This window comes from Orcinus orca, chromosome 1 (genome assembly GCF_937001465.1).
Source record: "Orcinus orca chromosome 1, mOrcOrc1.1, whole genome shotgun sequence".
Classification (NCBI taxonomy): Eukaryota; Metazoa; Chordata; class Mammalia; order Artiodactyla; family Delphinidae; genus Orcinus; species Orcinus orca.
The window spans coordinates 52,490,102-52,508,454 of record NC_064559.1 but is presented as its reverse complement, the minus strand read 5'-3'; the positions used below and the strand labels follow the sequence as shown (position 1 = coordinate 52,508,454).

General features: G+C 44.1%; 1 protein-coding gene across 12 annotated transcripts in view; it reads left to right on the top strand.

Annotated features, from left to right (window-relative positions):
* Positions 1-766: 766 nt before the first annotated feature.
* Positions 767-18,353, top strand: part of TEX35 (testis expressed 35) — a 28,839-nt gene continuing 11,252 nt past the window's right edge. For 2 of the 12 annotated variants that reach the window (XR_007473018.1, XR_007473016.1), the window contains exons 1-8: positions 882-1,843; positions 2,400-2,468; positions 3,415-3,471; positions 4,177-4,236; positions 13,742-13,806; positions 14,043-14,226; positions 14,498-14,626; positions 15,975-16,723. Coding sequence is in view for 7 of the 12 variants with exons in the window: in XM_033428161.1 (XP_033284052.1) it covers positions 1,700-1,843; positions 2,400-2,468; positions 3,415-3,471; positions 4,177-4,236; positions 13,742-13,806; positions 14,043-14,403 (756 nt within the window). In the remaining 5 variants the exon portion in view is untranslated. The other 10 variants (XM_049701028.1, XM_033428163.2, XR_007473017.1 and 7 more) reach the window with 9 other exon arrangements.

Here is an 18,353-nt window from a genome sequence, read left to right as displayed (position 1 = left end):
TGCGGACACGCACTTCACGTGCAATTTGCATCATTTCCTGTACTGTCTGTTCTAGGAATTTCCAAGTTGGCCCTTTCTGTAGCAGGTAGTAGAGGGAAGAAGGCGTGCCCAAGGATAAGAGGAAAGAGAATTATTCAGCATCCAGTTAGGCTTGCTAACCTGGATGCTGAATAATTTTAGGTCCCAGGGAGGCTACATCCCTTTGACTCTCAAAACACAAATCATAGTTACCCTCAGGATGGCCTCAGTATTCTTCATCGCCCATCATCTGAGCTTTTCACCAACTGCACTGTCCACATACTGCTTCTTGCCCTAACGCTCTTCCAGGATAGTAGAAAAACCAGGAGGAAAGAATGGAGTTGGGTGTAGGAGGGGAGAGGGGACAGAGCCAGCTGTGCAGTCAGGCCTGGACATCAGAGATCGTCCTGCCGAGACTGGCACCCCTCCCCCAGCACAGAGAGCCCCGGATTAGCACAGTACGTGCACCTTGAACCGGAGAAACTTCAGGGCATCCCAACCCAAAATAGCTTTAGGCTCGAAGAAGGGTCAGGAGAGCAGGTGTGTGGGCTTCCAGGAGAAGCTCATTGTTGAGGGCAGACACCTCCTCCTGGTCTTTGGGTGGGTCCCTCTGGGAAAGGAGCCGGCAATTTTTGCTTCTCCTGGGGCATGCCTTGTGTTTGGCTGTGGTCCTTCAGGGTGGGCTTTCCAGAACAGCCCCTCTCCCCTTGCAGGAGGGAGACTTTGTGGCTTTGGAACCCGACCTGAGGTCCTCTTCTCAGCGGCCGAGTCACCCCAGGCTCAAAGTTGCGGCGACACTGCGGCCGGCATGCAGGTCCTGGGCATTGTGACCTCAGCTGTTCCACACACAGAGAGGTGGGCATCCTGCCCTCACCTCAGCCTGTAACCTGCAGTGGCCTGGTCCCGGGGGCCCATTGTGGGGAGGTTGGGAAGTTGAAGAACACTCTGGCCTCCTCCATCATGTCGGCCAAGAGGGCAGAACTGAAGAAAACAAACCTGGTAAAGGAGAAACATTGCTGGCCAATGTGGGGCCTCTTTGAACTCTCACTGGATGGAGTTGGGGGGTACAGAGAGTCCCCAACGAACCCTCGGCTTTTCTTTCTACCTCTGAGCATGACGTGGCCTCTCAGGCTGGAAGGAGGGTGGGGAATGGACCCCTGGGCTTGGGGTGGGAAGGACCCCCGCCAGGAAAAGGAACACCGAAATGCCCCACCCCTATCCCGGCCACTCCGGAGCCATGACCCCAGCCAGGCCCGCATCTTACCCGCGTGTTTAAGGCACACAGGAACCTCATCAGATAAAGGTAATTATCATCCACAATTTACAGACGAGGAAGTGAAGGCTCAGAGAAGCTAAATAACGTGCCTAAGTCAACACAGCTGGTAAGGAGGGCAGCTGACACTAGAATTCAAGTCTGTCTGTCTACCTCCAAAGTCAATGCTCCTGAAAAAATACTTAGACGGCTTCCTTGAGTTATCTTAAAGTGTCCCCGCCAGCCCTCACCCCCGCCAGCTCCCCAGGGAGAGGGCTGCCTGCCGAACAGGCAGGTGTCACTCATGAGAGGAGTAGAACATGAGAAAATGTGAGTTATCTTGGCCCAGGCGCTGGGGGTAGGTGGGCCTGAGCCTAAGCACAGTTGGACAGGCAGGGTTGGGTGGGTGGAGGGTCCTCCCCAGTCCTGATGCCTGGCAGCCTGAATCCCAGCCTCCTGTCTCTGCAGAACAAGAACTACAAGGCAGTTTGCCTGGAATTGAAGCCAGAGCTGATCAGAGTAAGAAGCTTGTTTGAGGCCATACCGGCAGCCAGGCCTGAGACGCATGGGGAGGTGACTTGGAGTCAAGGGTCATTCGCTGTTCCTGGTGGCCAAGACTTGTCCCAGGTGCTGGCGGATATATTGAGAGAGAGACAAGCTCTCTGCTCTCACAGAACAAAGTAGATACCTAAATAAATAAGGAAAAATTCGGCAGTTTTACCTATGATGCAGGGAATTAAAATAGGGAGATGTGACTCGGGGGCTGCTGTGGGTTGAGGGCGTCAGGAAGGCCTTCCTCTGAGCTGAGAGCTGTAGGACAAGGCTGCGGCCCCTGGAGGGCTGAGGACGAGCGCCGTGGGCAGAAAAAGCAGTGCGCACAGAGACCCTGAGGTGGGAATGAGTATGTCTGTGGAGGGGACAGAAAGCTGAGGCCCAGTGGGCCAGGAAGGGAGTGGAATGAGATGAGCTCAGAGAGGGGAGAAGGATGGAGGAAACTCCTGCACAGGTGAGGCCAGGTTACCTCTGTGCTGACCCAAAGGGAGGAGCAGAAACTCGGGGTCATCCCTCCTGCCTCACCCTCCCACGCCTGCAGTTTCCAATATTCTGTGTCTCTGTTTCCAACCAACAGACATATGACTACAAAGGAGCTAAACAAGAAGGGCCATTTACCAAACCAGGAGGGACAAAGGAGCTAAAGGTAGGTGTGTGGACCCAGGAGACAGGAAGTTGGATCAGCCCAGTGAACAGGTGGGGCCAACAGAACAACTTCTGCAGCAGGTGAACTGCCAGCATCTACAGTTCTGCTCCAGCCCCTGTGACTCCTTTCCTTCTGGTTCTCTCTATTTTAAAATAATTTCAGACTTACAGAATATTTTCCAAAAAATGGTACAATGAGTTCTAGTATACCCTTCCCCCAGATTCCCAAATGTTGGCATTTTATCTTGGGTTTTTTTTCTCTCTTTCATATTCACACACCTATATATAACATATGTATTTCCTGAACCATCTGCGAGCAAGTGGTTCTCTCAAATTTCGGTATATATTTCCTCAAAACAAGAACACTCTCTTACACAGCCACAGTACAATTATCCAAACATCAAAAGCAGGAAATTAATGTTGATACAGTTCTCACCTACAGCCCTTATTCTAATTTCACCAGTTATCCCACTAATGTCTTTCATAACAAAAGAGAAGATAACTTTTTTGGTCTGGGATCCAATCCAGAATCACACCTTGCATCTAGTTTCCATGTCTCTTCAGTCTTTTTTCGTCTGGAACAGTTCTTCGACCTTGTCTTTTAGGACACTGTCATTTTTGATGACAAATCATTTATTTTGTAGAATGACCCTGAATTTGGGTTGTCTGATGCTTCCTCACCATTAGACTTAGGCCATACATTTTTCGGTTCTCACACCACAGGAGTGAAAGTATGACCTTTTCAAAGTGCATCACATCTGGAGGTACTGGATGTCTGTGTGTCCCACTATCCTATTTTCTTAATAGCATCCTTTCTTTCCTCCCTGCTGGCATCTATCTCTCTGCTCCTCTTTTGGCAATGCCCCAGGATCTTTCCTTTCCTCCTTTTGACTGTTTCCCTTCCATCCAAGACATTTCTTCACTCCTTCTCTATTTTATTTTCTCAGAATGAACTCAGGGAGGTGAGGGAAGAGCTCAAGGAAAAAATGAAGGAGATAAAACAGGTAACAGGATGAGACTTTTCAGCTCATGGAGAAAAAGTGTAGCTTCAAGGAAAATGCAATGCCTAACTTTGAATAGTAAAGAAAATCAGAAATTGCATGGAAAAAGCAATCAAACCAACTGAGCCCAAATCCCCTAGAATGTTTACGTGTCAGCAGCTTAGGTTATCTGTTTCTTACTTGTTTCATGCTTAAACCCAAATTTTGAATGATAAGGGCTCTCTAAGATATCTCATTGATAAGGGTGGGGAGATACAACCTTAGTGACAGAGTGAGAGAGACTGACCTGGAATTGGGGGGCAGTCAGGGACCAATTCCATTGTCCTAATACTCCTCCCCTGAGCGAGCTGCAGAGCAAGAATCCTCTTCTTGTTTCTCTGACGGAATCACTTATAGCATATTTATGAACAAAGGAAATGCTCAAGCAAGAACGTGTAATTGAAGCTGTGGTCTGAGCTCCACATGGCAGCCTTGCAATGACCAGATCCAAGCTGTGCCAAGGCTGCTGCTGGTGTTGACTTGATGATACACTCACCCTAGTCCCTTCACAGACTCTTGGGAAGAAAGTGGCTTTAGTAGGCCATTATTAGAACATTCCTTAATCTTTATCTAGCTCATTCCAGGGGAGCAGCTGCAGCCCTTAGCTTAAAATGCCTGAAAGACAACTCCACATTCAATGATGTGCTCTTTGCCTTTCTTCCTCACTAGATAAAAGATGTAATGGACCAGGAATTTGAAAAACTCCAGGAATTTGTGGAGATTATAAAGGTAAGCATTTACTGAGTGCCCTCCATGGGCCAGTACCATACGAGGAATCATGCAAGGAGATGCCAGAGCCTGCCCTGTAAGTGCTTACAGCTTAATAAGAGACCCAAACTCTATTGCAAAAAAGAATTAAATAACAAGTAAGTACCAAGCTAAATGATGACTGGTTGTCAACTAACCAGGGGTTTAGAGAAGTGAGTAACGAATGTGGGTTGGGGTAACCAGAAAAGTCCTTTTAGAGGAAGTGAGCCTTAAGGTGAGTCTTAAGGCAGCATTGGAAGTTTAATGTGAATCTAACCAAGAGCCCAGTAAGATTATTTTTGAACTCAATAATTACTAAAAGGATCATCTAGATTCTAGAATAGCAGTTTACAGACGTTGGTGGGTTTCAGAATCACCAGGAGCACAAATATAGGAAACAGAGCTCAGGCCCTGTGTTGATGGGCCTGGCACCCTGGGGTTTTGTTCGTGTTCCCCAGGTAGAAGTTTGAGAACAACAAATGCAGAAGCATAAATAGACAAAAGCATTTATTTATAAATTTTTCAAGAGTTGTAAGGGGGCATTACTTCTACCAGATATTAAAATCGTAATGAAGCCAACTTAATAATCAAATTAAGGTGGTACAGCCCAAGGATAACCAGACAAATGAAGAAGCCAACATAGATAATCCTGTAACAGCCTCTCTGCCAGGGATGCACTGAGAATCACTTTGGAGGATTTCTAAAGTCCATTTACCCAGGCCCTGGCCCAGATGAACTGAATAAAAACCTCCAAGTTTGGGCACAGTTGCTCAAAACTCTTAAGTGATTCAGATGCTTGCTCCTGATGAGAACCAGGTCCTTAGCACTTTAGCAGTAGTTATTAACATTGGTTATGTGCTGATATCACCTGTACTGTGGATTTGAACAGCTCCTCTTTACACCTGGCTGCACCCCATAGCAATTATATCAGAACCTCTTAATATGAGGTCTGCGGACTTCCCTGGAGGCACAGTGGTTAAGAATCCACCTGCCAGTGCAGGGAACACGGGTTTGACCCCTGGTCCAGGATGATCCCACATGGCGCGGAGTGACTAAGCCCATGCGCCACAACTACTGAGCCTGCGCTCTAGAGCCCTCGAGCCACAACTACTGAGCCCAAGCACTGCAGCTACTGAAGTCCATGTGCCTAGAGCCCGTGCTCCGCAACAAGAGAAGCCACCGCAATGAGAAGCTTGTGCACCTCAACGAAGAGTAGCCCCGGCTCGCCGCCACTAGAGAAAGCCCACGCACAGTAACAAAGACCCAACGCAGCCAAAAATAAATTAAAAGAAAAAAAGAATGGAGGCAAAAATCGAGAAGATGCAAGAAATGTTTAACAAAGACCTAAAAGAATTAAAGAACAAACAGAGATGAACAATACAATAACTGAAAGGAAAAATACACTAGAAGGAATCAATAGCAAAATAACTGAGGCAGAAGACGGATAAGTGACCTGGAAGACAGACTGGTGGAATTCACTGCTGCGAAACGAAATAAAGAAAAAAGAATGAAAAGAAATGAAGACAGACTAAGAGACCTCTGAGACAATATTAAATGCAACAGCATTAGCATTATAGGGGTTCCAGAAGGAGAAGAGAGAGAGAAAGGACCAGAGAAAACATTTGAAGAGATTATAGTCAAAAACTTCCCTAACATGGGAAAGGAAATAGCCACCCAAGTCCAGGAATCACAGAGAGTCCCATACAGGATAAACCCAAGGAGAAACACGCTGAAACACATAGTAATCAAATTGGCAAAAATTAAAGACAAAGAAAAATTATTGAAAGCAGCAAGGGAAAAATGACAAATAATATACAAGGGAACTCCCATAAGGTTAACAGCTGATTTCCCAGCAGAAACTCTACAAGCCAAAAGAGAGTGGCATGATATATTTAAAGTAATGGAAAGGAAGAACCTACAACCAAGATTACTCTACCTGGCAAGGATCTCATTCAGATTTGATGGAGAAATCAAAAGCTTAACAGACAAGCAAAAGCTAAGAGAATTCAGCACCAACAAATCAGCTCTACAACAAATGCTAAAGGAACTTCTCTAAGTGGGAAACACAAGAGAAGAAAAGGACCTGCAAAAACAAACCCATAACAATTAAGAAAATGGTCATAGGAACATACGTATCGATAACTACCTTAAATGTGAATGGATTAAATGCCCCAACCAAAAGACACAGGCTCACTGGATGGATACAAAACCAAGACCCATATATATGCTGTCTACAAGAGACCCACGTCAGACCTAGGGACACATACAGACTGAAAGTGAGGGGATGGAAAAAGATATTCCATGCAAGTGGAAATCAAAAGAAAGCTGGAGTAGTTATACTCATATCACATAAACTAGACTTTAAAATAAAGAATGTTACAAGAGACAAGGAAGGACACTACATAATCATCAAGGGATCAATCCAAGAAGATATAACAGTTATAAATATATATGCACCCAACATAGGAGCACCTCAACACATAAGGCAACTGCTAACAGCTGTAAAGGAGGAAATCGACAGTAACAGAATAATAGTGGGGGACTTTTAACACCTCACTTACACCAATGGACAGATCATCCAAAATGAAAATAAATAAGGAAACATAAGGTTAAAATGACACACAACAGACCAGATAGATTTAGTTGATATTTATAGGACATTCCACCCAAAAACAGCAGATTACACTTTCTTCTCAAGTGCGCACGGAACATTCTCCAGGATAGATCACATCTTGGTTCACAAATCAAGCCTCAGTAAATTTCAGAAAATTGAAATCATATCAAACATCTTTTCTGACCACAATGCTATGACATTAGAAATCAATTACAGGGGGGAAAAAGGTAAAAAACACAAACACATGGAGGCTAAACAATATGTTACTAAATAACCAAGAGGTCACTGAAGAAATAAAAGAGGAAATTAAAAAATACCTAGACAAATGACAACAAAAACATGACGATCCAAAACGTATGAGATGCAGCAAAAGCAGTTCTAAGAGGGAAGTTTATAACAATACAAGCCTACCTCAAGAAACAAGAAAAATCTCAAATAAGCAATCTAACCTTATACCTAAAGGAACTAGAGAAAGAAGAACAAACAAAACCCAAAATTAGCAGAAGGAAAGAAATCATAAAGATCAGAGCAGAAATAAATGAAAAAGAAACAAAGAAAACAAGAGCAAAGATCAATAAAACTAAAAGCTGGTTCTTTGAGAAGATAAACAAAACTGATAAACCATTAGCCAGACTCATGAAGAAAAAGAGGGAGAGGACTCAAATCAATAAAATTATAAATGAAAAAGAAGTTACAACAAACACCGCAGAAATACAAAGCATCCTAAGAGACTACTACAAGCAACTCTATGTCAATAAAATGGACAACCTGGAAGAAATGGACAGATTCTTAGAAAGGTATAACCTTCAAAGACTGAGCCAGGAAGAAATAGAATATATGAACAGACCACTCACAAGTAATGAAATTGAAACTTGGATTAAAAATCTTCCAACAAACAAAAGTCCAGGACCAGATGGCTTCACAGGTGAATTCTATCAAACATTTAGAAAAGACCTAACACCCATCCTTCTCAAACTCTTCTAAAAAATTGCAGAGGAAGGAACACTCCCAAACTCATTCTACGAGGCCACCATCACCCTGATACCAAAACCAGAGAAAGATACTACAAAAAGAGAAAATTACAGACCAATATCACTGATGAATATAGATGCAAAAATCCTCAACAAAACACTAGCAAACAGAATCCAACAACACATTAAAAGGATCATACACCACGATCAAGTGGGATTTATCCCAGGGATGCAAGGATTCTTCAATATATGCAAATCAATCAATGTGATACACCATATTAACAAATTGAAGAATAAAAACCATATGATCATCTCAATAGGTGCAGAAAATAGATGCACAAAATTCAACACCCATTTATGATAAAACCACTCCAGAAGGTAACCTACCTCAATATAATAAAGGCCATGTATGACAAACCCACAGCAAACATCATTCTCAATGGTGAGAAACTGAAAGCATTTCCTCTAAGATCAGGAACAAGACAAGGATGTCCTCTCTCTCCACTATTATTCAACATACTTTTGGAAGTCCTAGCCATGGCAATCAGACAAGAAAAAGAAATAAAAGGTATACAAATTGGAAAAGAAGAAGCAAAACTGTCACTGTTTACAAATGACATGATACTATACATAGAGAATCCTAAAGATGCCACCAGAAAACTGCTAGAGCTAATCAATGAATTTGGTAAAGTTTCAGGATACAAAATTAATGCACAGAAATCTCTTGCATTCCTATACATTAATGATGAAAAATCTGAAAGCGAAATTAAGGAAACACTCCTATTTACCATTGCAACAAAAAGAATAACATACCTAGGAATAAACCTACCTAAGGAGACAAAAGACCTGTATGCAGAAAACTATAAGACACTGATGAAAGAAATTAAAGGTGATACCAACAGATGGAGAGATATACCATGTTCTTAGGTTGGAAGAATCAATATTGTGAAAATGACTATACTACCCAAAGCAATCTACAGATTCAATGCAATCCCTATCAAATTACCAATGGCATTTTTTACAGAACTAGAAGAAAAAATCTTAAAATTTGTATGCAGACACAAAAGACCCCAAACAGCCAAAGCAGTCTTGAGGGAAAAAAACGGAGCTGGAGGAATCAGACTTCCTGACTTCCGACTATACTACAAAGCTACAGTAATCAAGACAATATGGTACTGGCACAAAAACAGAAATATAGGTCAATGGAGCAGGATAGAAAGCCCAGAGATAAACCCACACACCTATGGTCAACTAATCTATGACAAAGTAGGCAAGGATATACAATGGAGAAAACACAGTCTCTTCAATAAGTGGTGCTGGGCAAACTGGACAGCTACATATAAAGGAATGAAATTAGAACACTCTCTCACACCATGCACAAAAATAAACTCAAAATGGATTAGAGACCTAAATGTAAGACCAGACACTATAAAACTCTTAGAGGAAAACATAGGAAGAACACTCTTTGACATAAATATCAGCAACAACTTTTTTGATCCCCCTCCTAGAGTAATGGAAATAAAAACAAAAAGAAACAAATGGGACCTAATGAAACTTACAGCTTTTGCGAAGCAAAGGAAAGTACAAACAAGGTGAAAAGACAACCCTCAGAATGGGAGAAAATATTTGCAAACAAATCAACCGACAAAGGATTAATCTCCAAAATATATAAACAGCTCATGCAGCTCAATATTAAAAAAAACAAACAACACAATCCAAAAATGGGCAGAAGACCTAAATAGACATTCCTCCAAAGAAGACGCATGAAAAGCTGCTCAACATCACTAATTATTAAAGAAATGCAAATCAAAACTACAATGAGGTATCACCTCACACCAGTTAGAATGGGCATCATCAGAAGATCTACAAACAACGAATGCTGGAGAGGGTGTGGAGAAAAGGGAACCCTCTTGCATCTTTGGTAGGAATGTAAATTGATACAGCCACTATGGAGAACAGTATGGAGGTTCCTTAAAAAACTAAAAATAGAATTACCATATGACACAGCAATCCCACTACTGGGCATATACCCAGAGAAAACCATAATTCAAATAGACACATGCACCCCAATGTTCATTGCAGCACTATTTACAATAGCCAGGTCATGGAAGCAACCTAAATGCCCAGCGGCAGACAAATGGGTAAAGAAGATGTGGTACATATATACAATGGAATATTACTCAGCCATAAAAAGGAACAAAATTAGGTCATTTGTAGAGACATGGATGAATCTAGAGACTGTCATACAGAGTGAAGTCAGAAAGAGAAAAATATTGTATTTCTAGTGAAACCTAGAAAAATGCTACAGATGAACCGGTTTGCAGGGCAGAAATAGAGAGAGATGTAGAGAAGAAATGTATGGACGCCAAGGGGGGAAAATGGTGGTGGGGGGAGGGATAATTTGGGAGACTGGGATTGACATGTATACACTACTATATATAAAGTATATAACTAATAAGGACCTACTGTATAGCACAGGGAACTCTTCTCAATACTCTGTAGTGACCTATATGGGAAAATAATTTTAAAAAGAGTGGATATATGTATAGGTATAACTGATTCACTTTGCTGTACAGCAAAAACTAACACAACATTTTAAATCAATTATACTCCAATAAAGATTAATTTAAAAAAAAAGAATATTGCCTGACTATATAAGGGAAAAGCTTAACTCAGTTAACACTATAAACTGAAATAGTATATAAAGTGAATTTTAAAAATAAAAATAAGAAGTATGTATTTAACTGGATGGTCCAAATATAATTACAATGGAAGAAATCACAAAGGAAATATTGTTAATGTTTAACAATACAAAAAATTTAAAAATTATAACAGAAAAGCACCATACACAGAGTGAAAAAGTAAGCAACAGTTTTGGAGAAATAATTTTCCACAAATATGATAGACATAGAAAAAAAGCTTTTTATCTGTAACCTACAAAGCTCACACAATCAATAAGAACCAACTAGGAAAATGGGAAAAGGGTATATGTGAACAGTCCACAGAGGGGAATCTTACTAAAAAGCAATAAATATATTAACAAGTTTTACCTCATGAGTAATCAAATAACTGCAAATGAAAACAATACTTAGATAACTGCCACATTCAAATAAGCCAAGTTGTAATTTATGACAATTATAAAGCAAGATAAGAATGCTCTTGTACTGCTGTTTGGAGTACAAGATTGTACAAAACTAAAAAGGAATTAGACAATAGGTATCAAAAATATCAAAACTCCATGACTTATCAACTCCTTGACTTCTCAGAATTTAACCTATGAGAATAATCAGAAATGCCAGCATGGATATATATAAAAAGAAGTTCATCACAGGATTATTTATAATAGCAAAAAATTGTAAACAACCACTATTTTCAAAAGTAGAGGAATAGCCAATAGAATTACGATACATCTATATAATGAACATTCACTATAGGAGACAGAATTTAGAAAGAATACTTTTAATGAGAAGTAAAAAAGCAAGATGCAAGTAATATATACAGGCTGATCTCAACAGGTGAAAAGAAATTGGTAAGTAAATATATAGAAAAAAGACTGGAAAGAAATATACCAAAAGGGTTAATTGCTGTTATTGAAAGGTGATGAGATTAATTTTTTCTTTTATATTCCTCTGTATTGTCCAAATTTTCTGCAAAGGGCATGTCTTATTTCCATATCAAAATGCAAACACAGTAAGTGTTTTGTTAGTGGGTAGGACTGGGTATCACAAGGCACAAAGGAGGCTATTTCGGGCACGGGAACAGCTTGCACACAGCATGGAAGCAGGATGAACGCGAAGCTTCTCAGTCAGTGGGGAGATCGGTCATAAAAGAGGGATCATGGGGGGAAACTGTGAGAAATAAAATGGAATGGGTACAAAGGCGGTGGATAATGAAGGCTTCTGAAAGACAGGCAGACAGGTTGGGACTTGGTTGTGTAAGCAGTAAGAGGCCTCTGGAGATTCTTAATCAAAGAACATGCTAGGAGCAGCACTTCAGAAAGCTGAGCTGGCAGCTGCTTGCAAGGTGGCCTGGGGGCACCGGGGGAGTCGGTGGGGGCCGTCTGGAGCAAGAATATCAAACTGGAAGCCGCATCTCTGCTCAAGGTGAAGAAAGCTGGACCAAGTGTAGAAACAGAAGGAAAAGGGTAAAAATCTGAAAGATGCAGCGAAGGAAAGACAACATTCTTGGTGATTGATTCAGTATAAAGAATGAAGGAGAGGCAAGCGTGCATGATAACACCAAAGTTTTAATCTGGACGATTAGAAAAAAGTGGTGACAGTGACAGGCTAGTTGGGAAGCAGCTAATTTAGAAGAGAAAGTGAAGAGGTCAGTTTGGAACGTGATGAGTTTGAAGTGATGGTGAGACTTTTAAGAATATGGGACGTTTTGACTCTGATGTTTTAGACCCGGGGGAATATTGACTTCAAGGATATTTGACTTTATTTACAAATACAAATGTCTTATTCAAAATGTATACGAACATTTTTAAATGCTTTTCAAGAAGATATTTTTTGGAAATCATTTCCATCCTGACGGTGTAATTCCTTGATCAATTTTCTACCCCAGATCAGTAAACTCTCCCCAGATCTTTCATTTTTTATTAAAATGGTTTTCCTAGAAGCAAATTATTATTATTATTATTTTTTTTTTTTTGCGGTAGGCGGGCCCCTCACTGTTGTGGCCTCTCCCGTTGCGGAGCACAGGCTCCAGACATGCAGGCTCAGTGGCCATGGCTCACGGGCCCAGCCGCTCCGCGGCATGTGGGATCTTCCCGGACCGGGGCACGAACCCATGTCCCCTGCATCGGCAGGCAGACCCTCAACCACTGCGCCACCAGGGAAGCCCCAAAGCAAATTATTTTTCATTTATATTTTGTGATATTCAATCCAACCCTGTTTTTGTCCTTAACAGATATTGTCACTAATACTGTCACCATCTTAGAAGTTCTTTGTGACCACTATTTCTATCCAATTTTTCCAGGTCAAATTTTACGGATCTAAGATTTGCCAAGAAGATTTTATTATTATTTCAGTTCTTAATAATAACTGTGAGGTGCCATTTGAGCTACTGTCTACTTTATTTTGCGTTGACCATTTTTGCCAGGAGTTGGGTAAAATATGGAACAAACGCAGATACACAGGATCTACGTACATGGCAGGGGTCAAAACACTGGTGTCAGAAACGTCTTTGGGGGGGAGGTCACGGGGTTTGTTTTCTTTTTATAAATTTGTTTACTTTATCTATTTATTTTTGGCTGTGTTGGGTCCTTGCTGCTGTGCGCGGGCTTTCTCTAGTTGTGGCGAGCGGGGGCTACTCTTCGTTGTGGTGCGTGGGTTTCTCATTGCAGTGGCTTCTCTTGTTGTGGAACACGGGCTCCAGGAGTGTGGGGCTTAGTAGCTGTAGCTCGCAAGCTCAGTAGTTGTGGCTCCTGGGCTCTAGAGCCCAGGCTCAGTAGCTGTGGCACACGGGCTTAGTTGCTCTGTGGCATGTGGGATCTTCCCGGACCAGGGCTCAAACCTGTGTCCCCTGCATTGGCAGGCGGATTCTTAACCACTGCGCCACCGGGGAAGATTGCATAGGCATTGAACCAAGGCAGCTAAGGGTTTTATTCAAGTGTGAGATCAGGTAAAATAGATCCTGGCCTCTGACTCACATGGAGACTTTGGACAAGCCCCCAATGACTCTGCCTGTGCTTCAGCTTCACTATGGAATGGGTGAGGTCACAGGGAGGGGTAGCACGTGTCAGGCACATCCTGATGAGCCACCCTACCCAGGGCTGGTGAGGATTCTTGAGGAAGTAAGATGCTGCGGTGGTCTCTGAGTGGTCTGCAGAGTGAGGCAGGAAAAGGAACTTCAAAAGCCCTTCATGATGATGATTTTAGCTTTGAATTCTCTCTTGAAGGAAATGCAAAAGGATGTGGATGAGGAGATGGATGTTTTAATAAATATACAGAAGAATAGCAAGCGGTGAGTGTAACCTGCACCCGTCTCTCCTCAACCCTAAAGAATCTCCTCCCTTCGCTTTGCGAAGTGTCCTGGGGGTTCAGTGGACTCCCAGACCCTTCAAGGAGCTCTCTTGGTTTCTCTTCCCCAGTGGCTTGTAGTCAAGGCCTTCCACGGCCAACCATACTACCGGTTATCTCCTTTCCTGTTGAAAATTATCTCCCCAGTTCTGCCCCTCCCTGACTCCCCAGTCCTCTCAGGAGAGGACCAAAGGAGCAGCAAGAACTCAGGCTGATAGGAAAGATGGACACAGACCCACAGATCCGGCGGAAGAAAATGGATGGAGCTGATGGAGTACCACTTGCCCTTCACAAAAAGATGACGGCACTACAACAACCAAAAAAAGATCCAATGGATTCCCTTCACCAATGTGATACCTGCTGTGTAATGAAGCCCTCCCTGCCCCTGCCCCAGTGTTACACCCCTGGGTTTCTGTTCCCCCCGACCTCCCCTGGGCTCTCTCACTCTCTTACCTCTTGCTGTAAAGCACTGGTTCCACTCCTCTCCTGGCCCCAGGATGCCTCCCTAGTCTTGAGTCCTCTCTGGGGTCTTGCCCTATAGGCCTGGGGTGATTCCGAAACCATGACCAAGTAGGACTCCACCCTGGATGCACCTGTTCCCAAGTGCAACTGTATTGTTCTGTCCTTTCCTATAGCAAGACCTGATGAGGTGCCCAGCAGCCTGGCCATCTTAGACCAGGGAAAAATGATCTTTCTGGTGCCGCTTCTGTCCTCCATAGGAGAAATGTTTTTTGTGTGCCCCCAAAGAACAACTACAATCAGCGGTAGGTAGATCCATGGAAGCCCCTTATCTCAATCCGGTGCCCCGTCCTCCCAAAGGCAGTGTGGTCAGGGGTGCATTCCCATCAAATCTCACCCGTGGTTATGGTTATGCAGGCTCTGCCCCACATCACATCCACTCAGCCTTAGAGGACGTGGCACACGAAGGAGGACTTGCTTAGCCCAGCCTGGAGGCTGCTGCCTAGAGGCCCCCGTGGAGTGGAGGGTGCCTTGCCAGTTGCTGAGCTGACCTTGCCTCAGGCTCCTGACTTTCTCCCCATATAACAGGCAACTTCCATACCAGGCCTGGGCATCCTTTTCACCCTCGGCATCTGGACGTGCTTTCTGATTTATCTGTGCTTCAAGTCCTGTGTGACTGAGGACGTAGTTCCAACTTAGTGTCACCGCAGGACCTATGAGCGGCTCCGGTTCAGCCTCTCCCCACTCCTTGAGCTGCACAGCAAATGCTTGCTGCCCTCTTGCATACCACCCTGCCCTTGTCTCCCTCTACCCAGAGAGTAAAATCTTCATTTAAAGCCAAAGCGGGAGTCAAAGCGTTGAATATCAGCCTGAAACTTGAGTGTGCAAGGAGTGTCACTGTTTTGGATTGAAATCAGTGTATTTCAGACTCCAGCCTCTCTTCTTGCTTCCTGATGGTTTAGTGGAAAATTCTTCAGGTAATCCTTAGGGTCTTCCTAAGGATGATCCTTCCCCCCTCATCCCTGCTTCCCTCCTCTTCACCTGGTTCTGAAAATGTCCCAGGTCAAAAGAGAGGAAGGGAGGCCCTGAAGATATCAGATGCCATTCTGCGTGATCCCAGAAGTGTGCGTGTGAGTGTGAGTGTGTGTGTGCGCGCACACGCCCGTGTATGTTGTACAATGGGAGGAACCCCCGGCCCCAGGGTCTTGACCACTGGACTGCCGGGGAATTCCCACACGTGCCAGTTTTAAGAACTAAGACAAGGTCATCAAGGACACAGGGCTGTCAGGATCAGTTGAAGTGCTGAGTCTTTTTTTGTGCAAATGATCGTACACTGCTAATCAAGCCCCCAAGGACTGGTGGCAGTGGTCTCTGCAGTCCCTGTCCCTTGACCCTTTCCAAGGTCCCCCGTGCCCTAGTTCCATGTCATCCAACTCAGAGGCAGCAGAAGGACGACACTGTGTGTTGGGGGGGATAGTTCTGCCTGGCTGTCATGTCTGCCCTTGGGAATGGATGTCTGGGGAGCCACAGCCTGCCATTCCTGCCAATGTGCTCTTGGGCCAGCTTTGCTGGTGAGCTTGTGCTTTTTCTGTAGGTCTCAATGTCATGTCATCTGGAAGGGAATTATACTTAACCTTGTGTCTTCTCCCAAAGATGCTATTCCTGTCCCGCGTACAGAGCCTCTTGGGGGGCATTGGCCTGACCTGGGCCACCATTTCTGCTTTGTGCGGCAGCATCCAATTGATCCAAGCAAGGTGGACAGGCAACTCAACTTGCCCAATCGATTTCTTTCCCTGGGAATTTGAAATTGGAATTTGGTGAGACTCAGCTGGCCCCCAGAACTGGACTTATAATTGGGAGCTGAAGAGGCCTCTGCCACCATTGGCCAAAGATGCAGATCTACAGAAAAAATAAATAAATCACTTTGCAGAGAGAGAAGAATGAAACAGAGGGACTGAGAGAAGTGGAGATTGGTGCAGTTCCGCAGAGGGAGCTGGGAGAGCCACTGTCTGGCTCAGGCCCTGCTGGGCTGGTGCTGGCCCCTGCCTTGGCTTCATGAAAGCCTCTGGACCTTTGGACCGAGGTGCACATTTCTGTTTAAGCAGAGTGGCTTTCTGTTACCACCTAACAAGCCTGAGCTGAGGCCCCACGGTTAGAAGGAATGTCAGAGATTGGTCAAATCTCTTCAATTTACAGTGAGGATTCTGAGGCCCAGAGAGGTGCAGTGAGGTACCCTCAGGCACACAGCCCATTTATAGCAAAGCCAGGACCAGAACCCAGGTTTTCTGACTCCTGGGCCAGTGCTCTGTGGCTCTCTAGGGCTAGCTGTATTTCCAAGGGCAATAAGATGAGATAGAAGGCAGTCAGCTGGATCTGGACATGAATCAGTGGCGTGGTCGCAGGTAAGTCACTTCACCTCTCAGATTGCTTTTCCATCTGGAACGTGGGCATAACCACACCTAATTCAAAGGGGGTGAAGAGGGCATAACCACACCTAATTCAAAGGGGGTGTAATGAGAGTTAGATGAGAGCACATGCAGAGGAATTCAATTCTTTAAAAAAAATTGCTCTGAGAACAATGATGATGAGGTCAGAACTGTGTTTTTCAGATTAAAAGGCTTCAATTCTCCATCCTGCCTCCAGTCAGAACCAGGTCTGCAATAAAATGAATTTTGATCTACTCTGATTTTAAAAAATAAATGTTCTGAGAGGAGGAAGGATGTGTATATTAAGAAATCAATCAACAAGAAATTATAAAAATGGTATGGGGATTGGGACTGCCTGTTCTAGAGTACAGAGTGGTCCCTTGTAACACAGCATCCCACCCTGTAACCTCGGTGTCTGATTCCAGCAGGGTGAGGGGTAAGCGGCTCACCCTAGCTCACGCGCAGGTAACAGGTGCTGCAGCCCCAGGCCCTGACTCAAGCAGTCACCAGAGAAACAGGAGGGTGCGTCATTTGGCAGCCATCAGGCAGGCAGGGCTGGGCCCAGGAGGAGGCCAGGCTGTGTCATCCATTCCCATCACTGCCCTGGGCCCTGGCATGACCCCCACTCACAGCTTCCCTTCTCTCGGTCACAGGCCGCAGCCAGCCCCAAAAGGTGGGTGAGGATGGGCTCAGGTGTCCACCACCACAGACGGGAGCCCCATCTCTCTCAGATGCAACAGGTCTGAGTATATCCATTTCCATGACAATGGGTTACCCACCCATCTTCCTAAGGGGAGTTGCCCTGTCTGGCTCCAGGGACCCCTAGAGCCTCCCTGAACCCCCTTCAGTATTTGAAAGGTCATTTACCCTCCTATACGTGTGATCAATGGGACTCTTTGGTACTTCCCTCTATATTAGATCAAAACACAACCAAACAGAAATCAAATCTCACTTCTGGGGCTTCCCTGGTGGCGCAGTGGTTGAGAGTCCGCCTGCCGATGCAGGGGACACGGGTTCGTGCCCCGGTCCGGGAAGATCCCACATGCTGCGGAGCGGCTGGGCCCGTGAGCCATGGCCGCTGAGCCTGCGCGTCCGGAGCCTGTGCTCCGCAACGGGAGAGGCCACAACAGTGAGAGGCCCGCGTACCAGAAAAAAAAAAAATCTCACTTCTGGAGAATGAACAGTGAGTCTGAAAGCCCAACCCCAATTCCAACTCTAGAGAACTCAGAAGGTGAAGAATATGCCTTCAGCAGGTGATGGAGCAGAATGGTGCAAGGTTCTGCCCACCTGACACTTTTTTATCAATTTGTGGGGAGATGAGCAACTCCAATATAAGTCTAATCCATGCAATATTTCTGAGGGCAATTAAGTGATACATGTCAGATGCTTTAAAAGATGGGAAAACATTACAGATGGTCACTAGGATTTAGTTATAAGGATACTCATCATGGAGTCATTTATGATATACATATTTAAAAATCAGAAACAACATAAGTGGACACCAGTTGGTTAAATAAATTGTGGCACATCTATAAAATGGAATGCTCCACTGATATTAAGAATAATATGTTGTTGAAATATATTTAATGCCATCAAGAGACGTTAA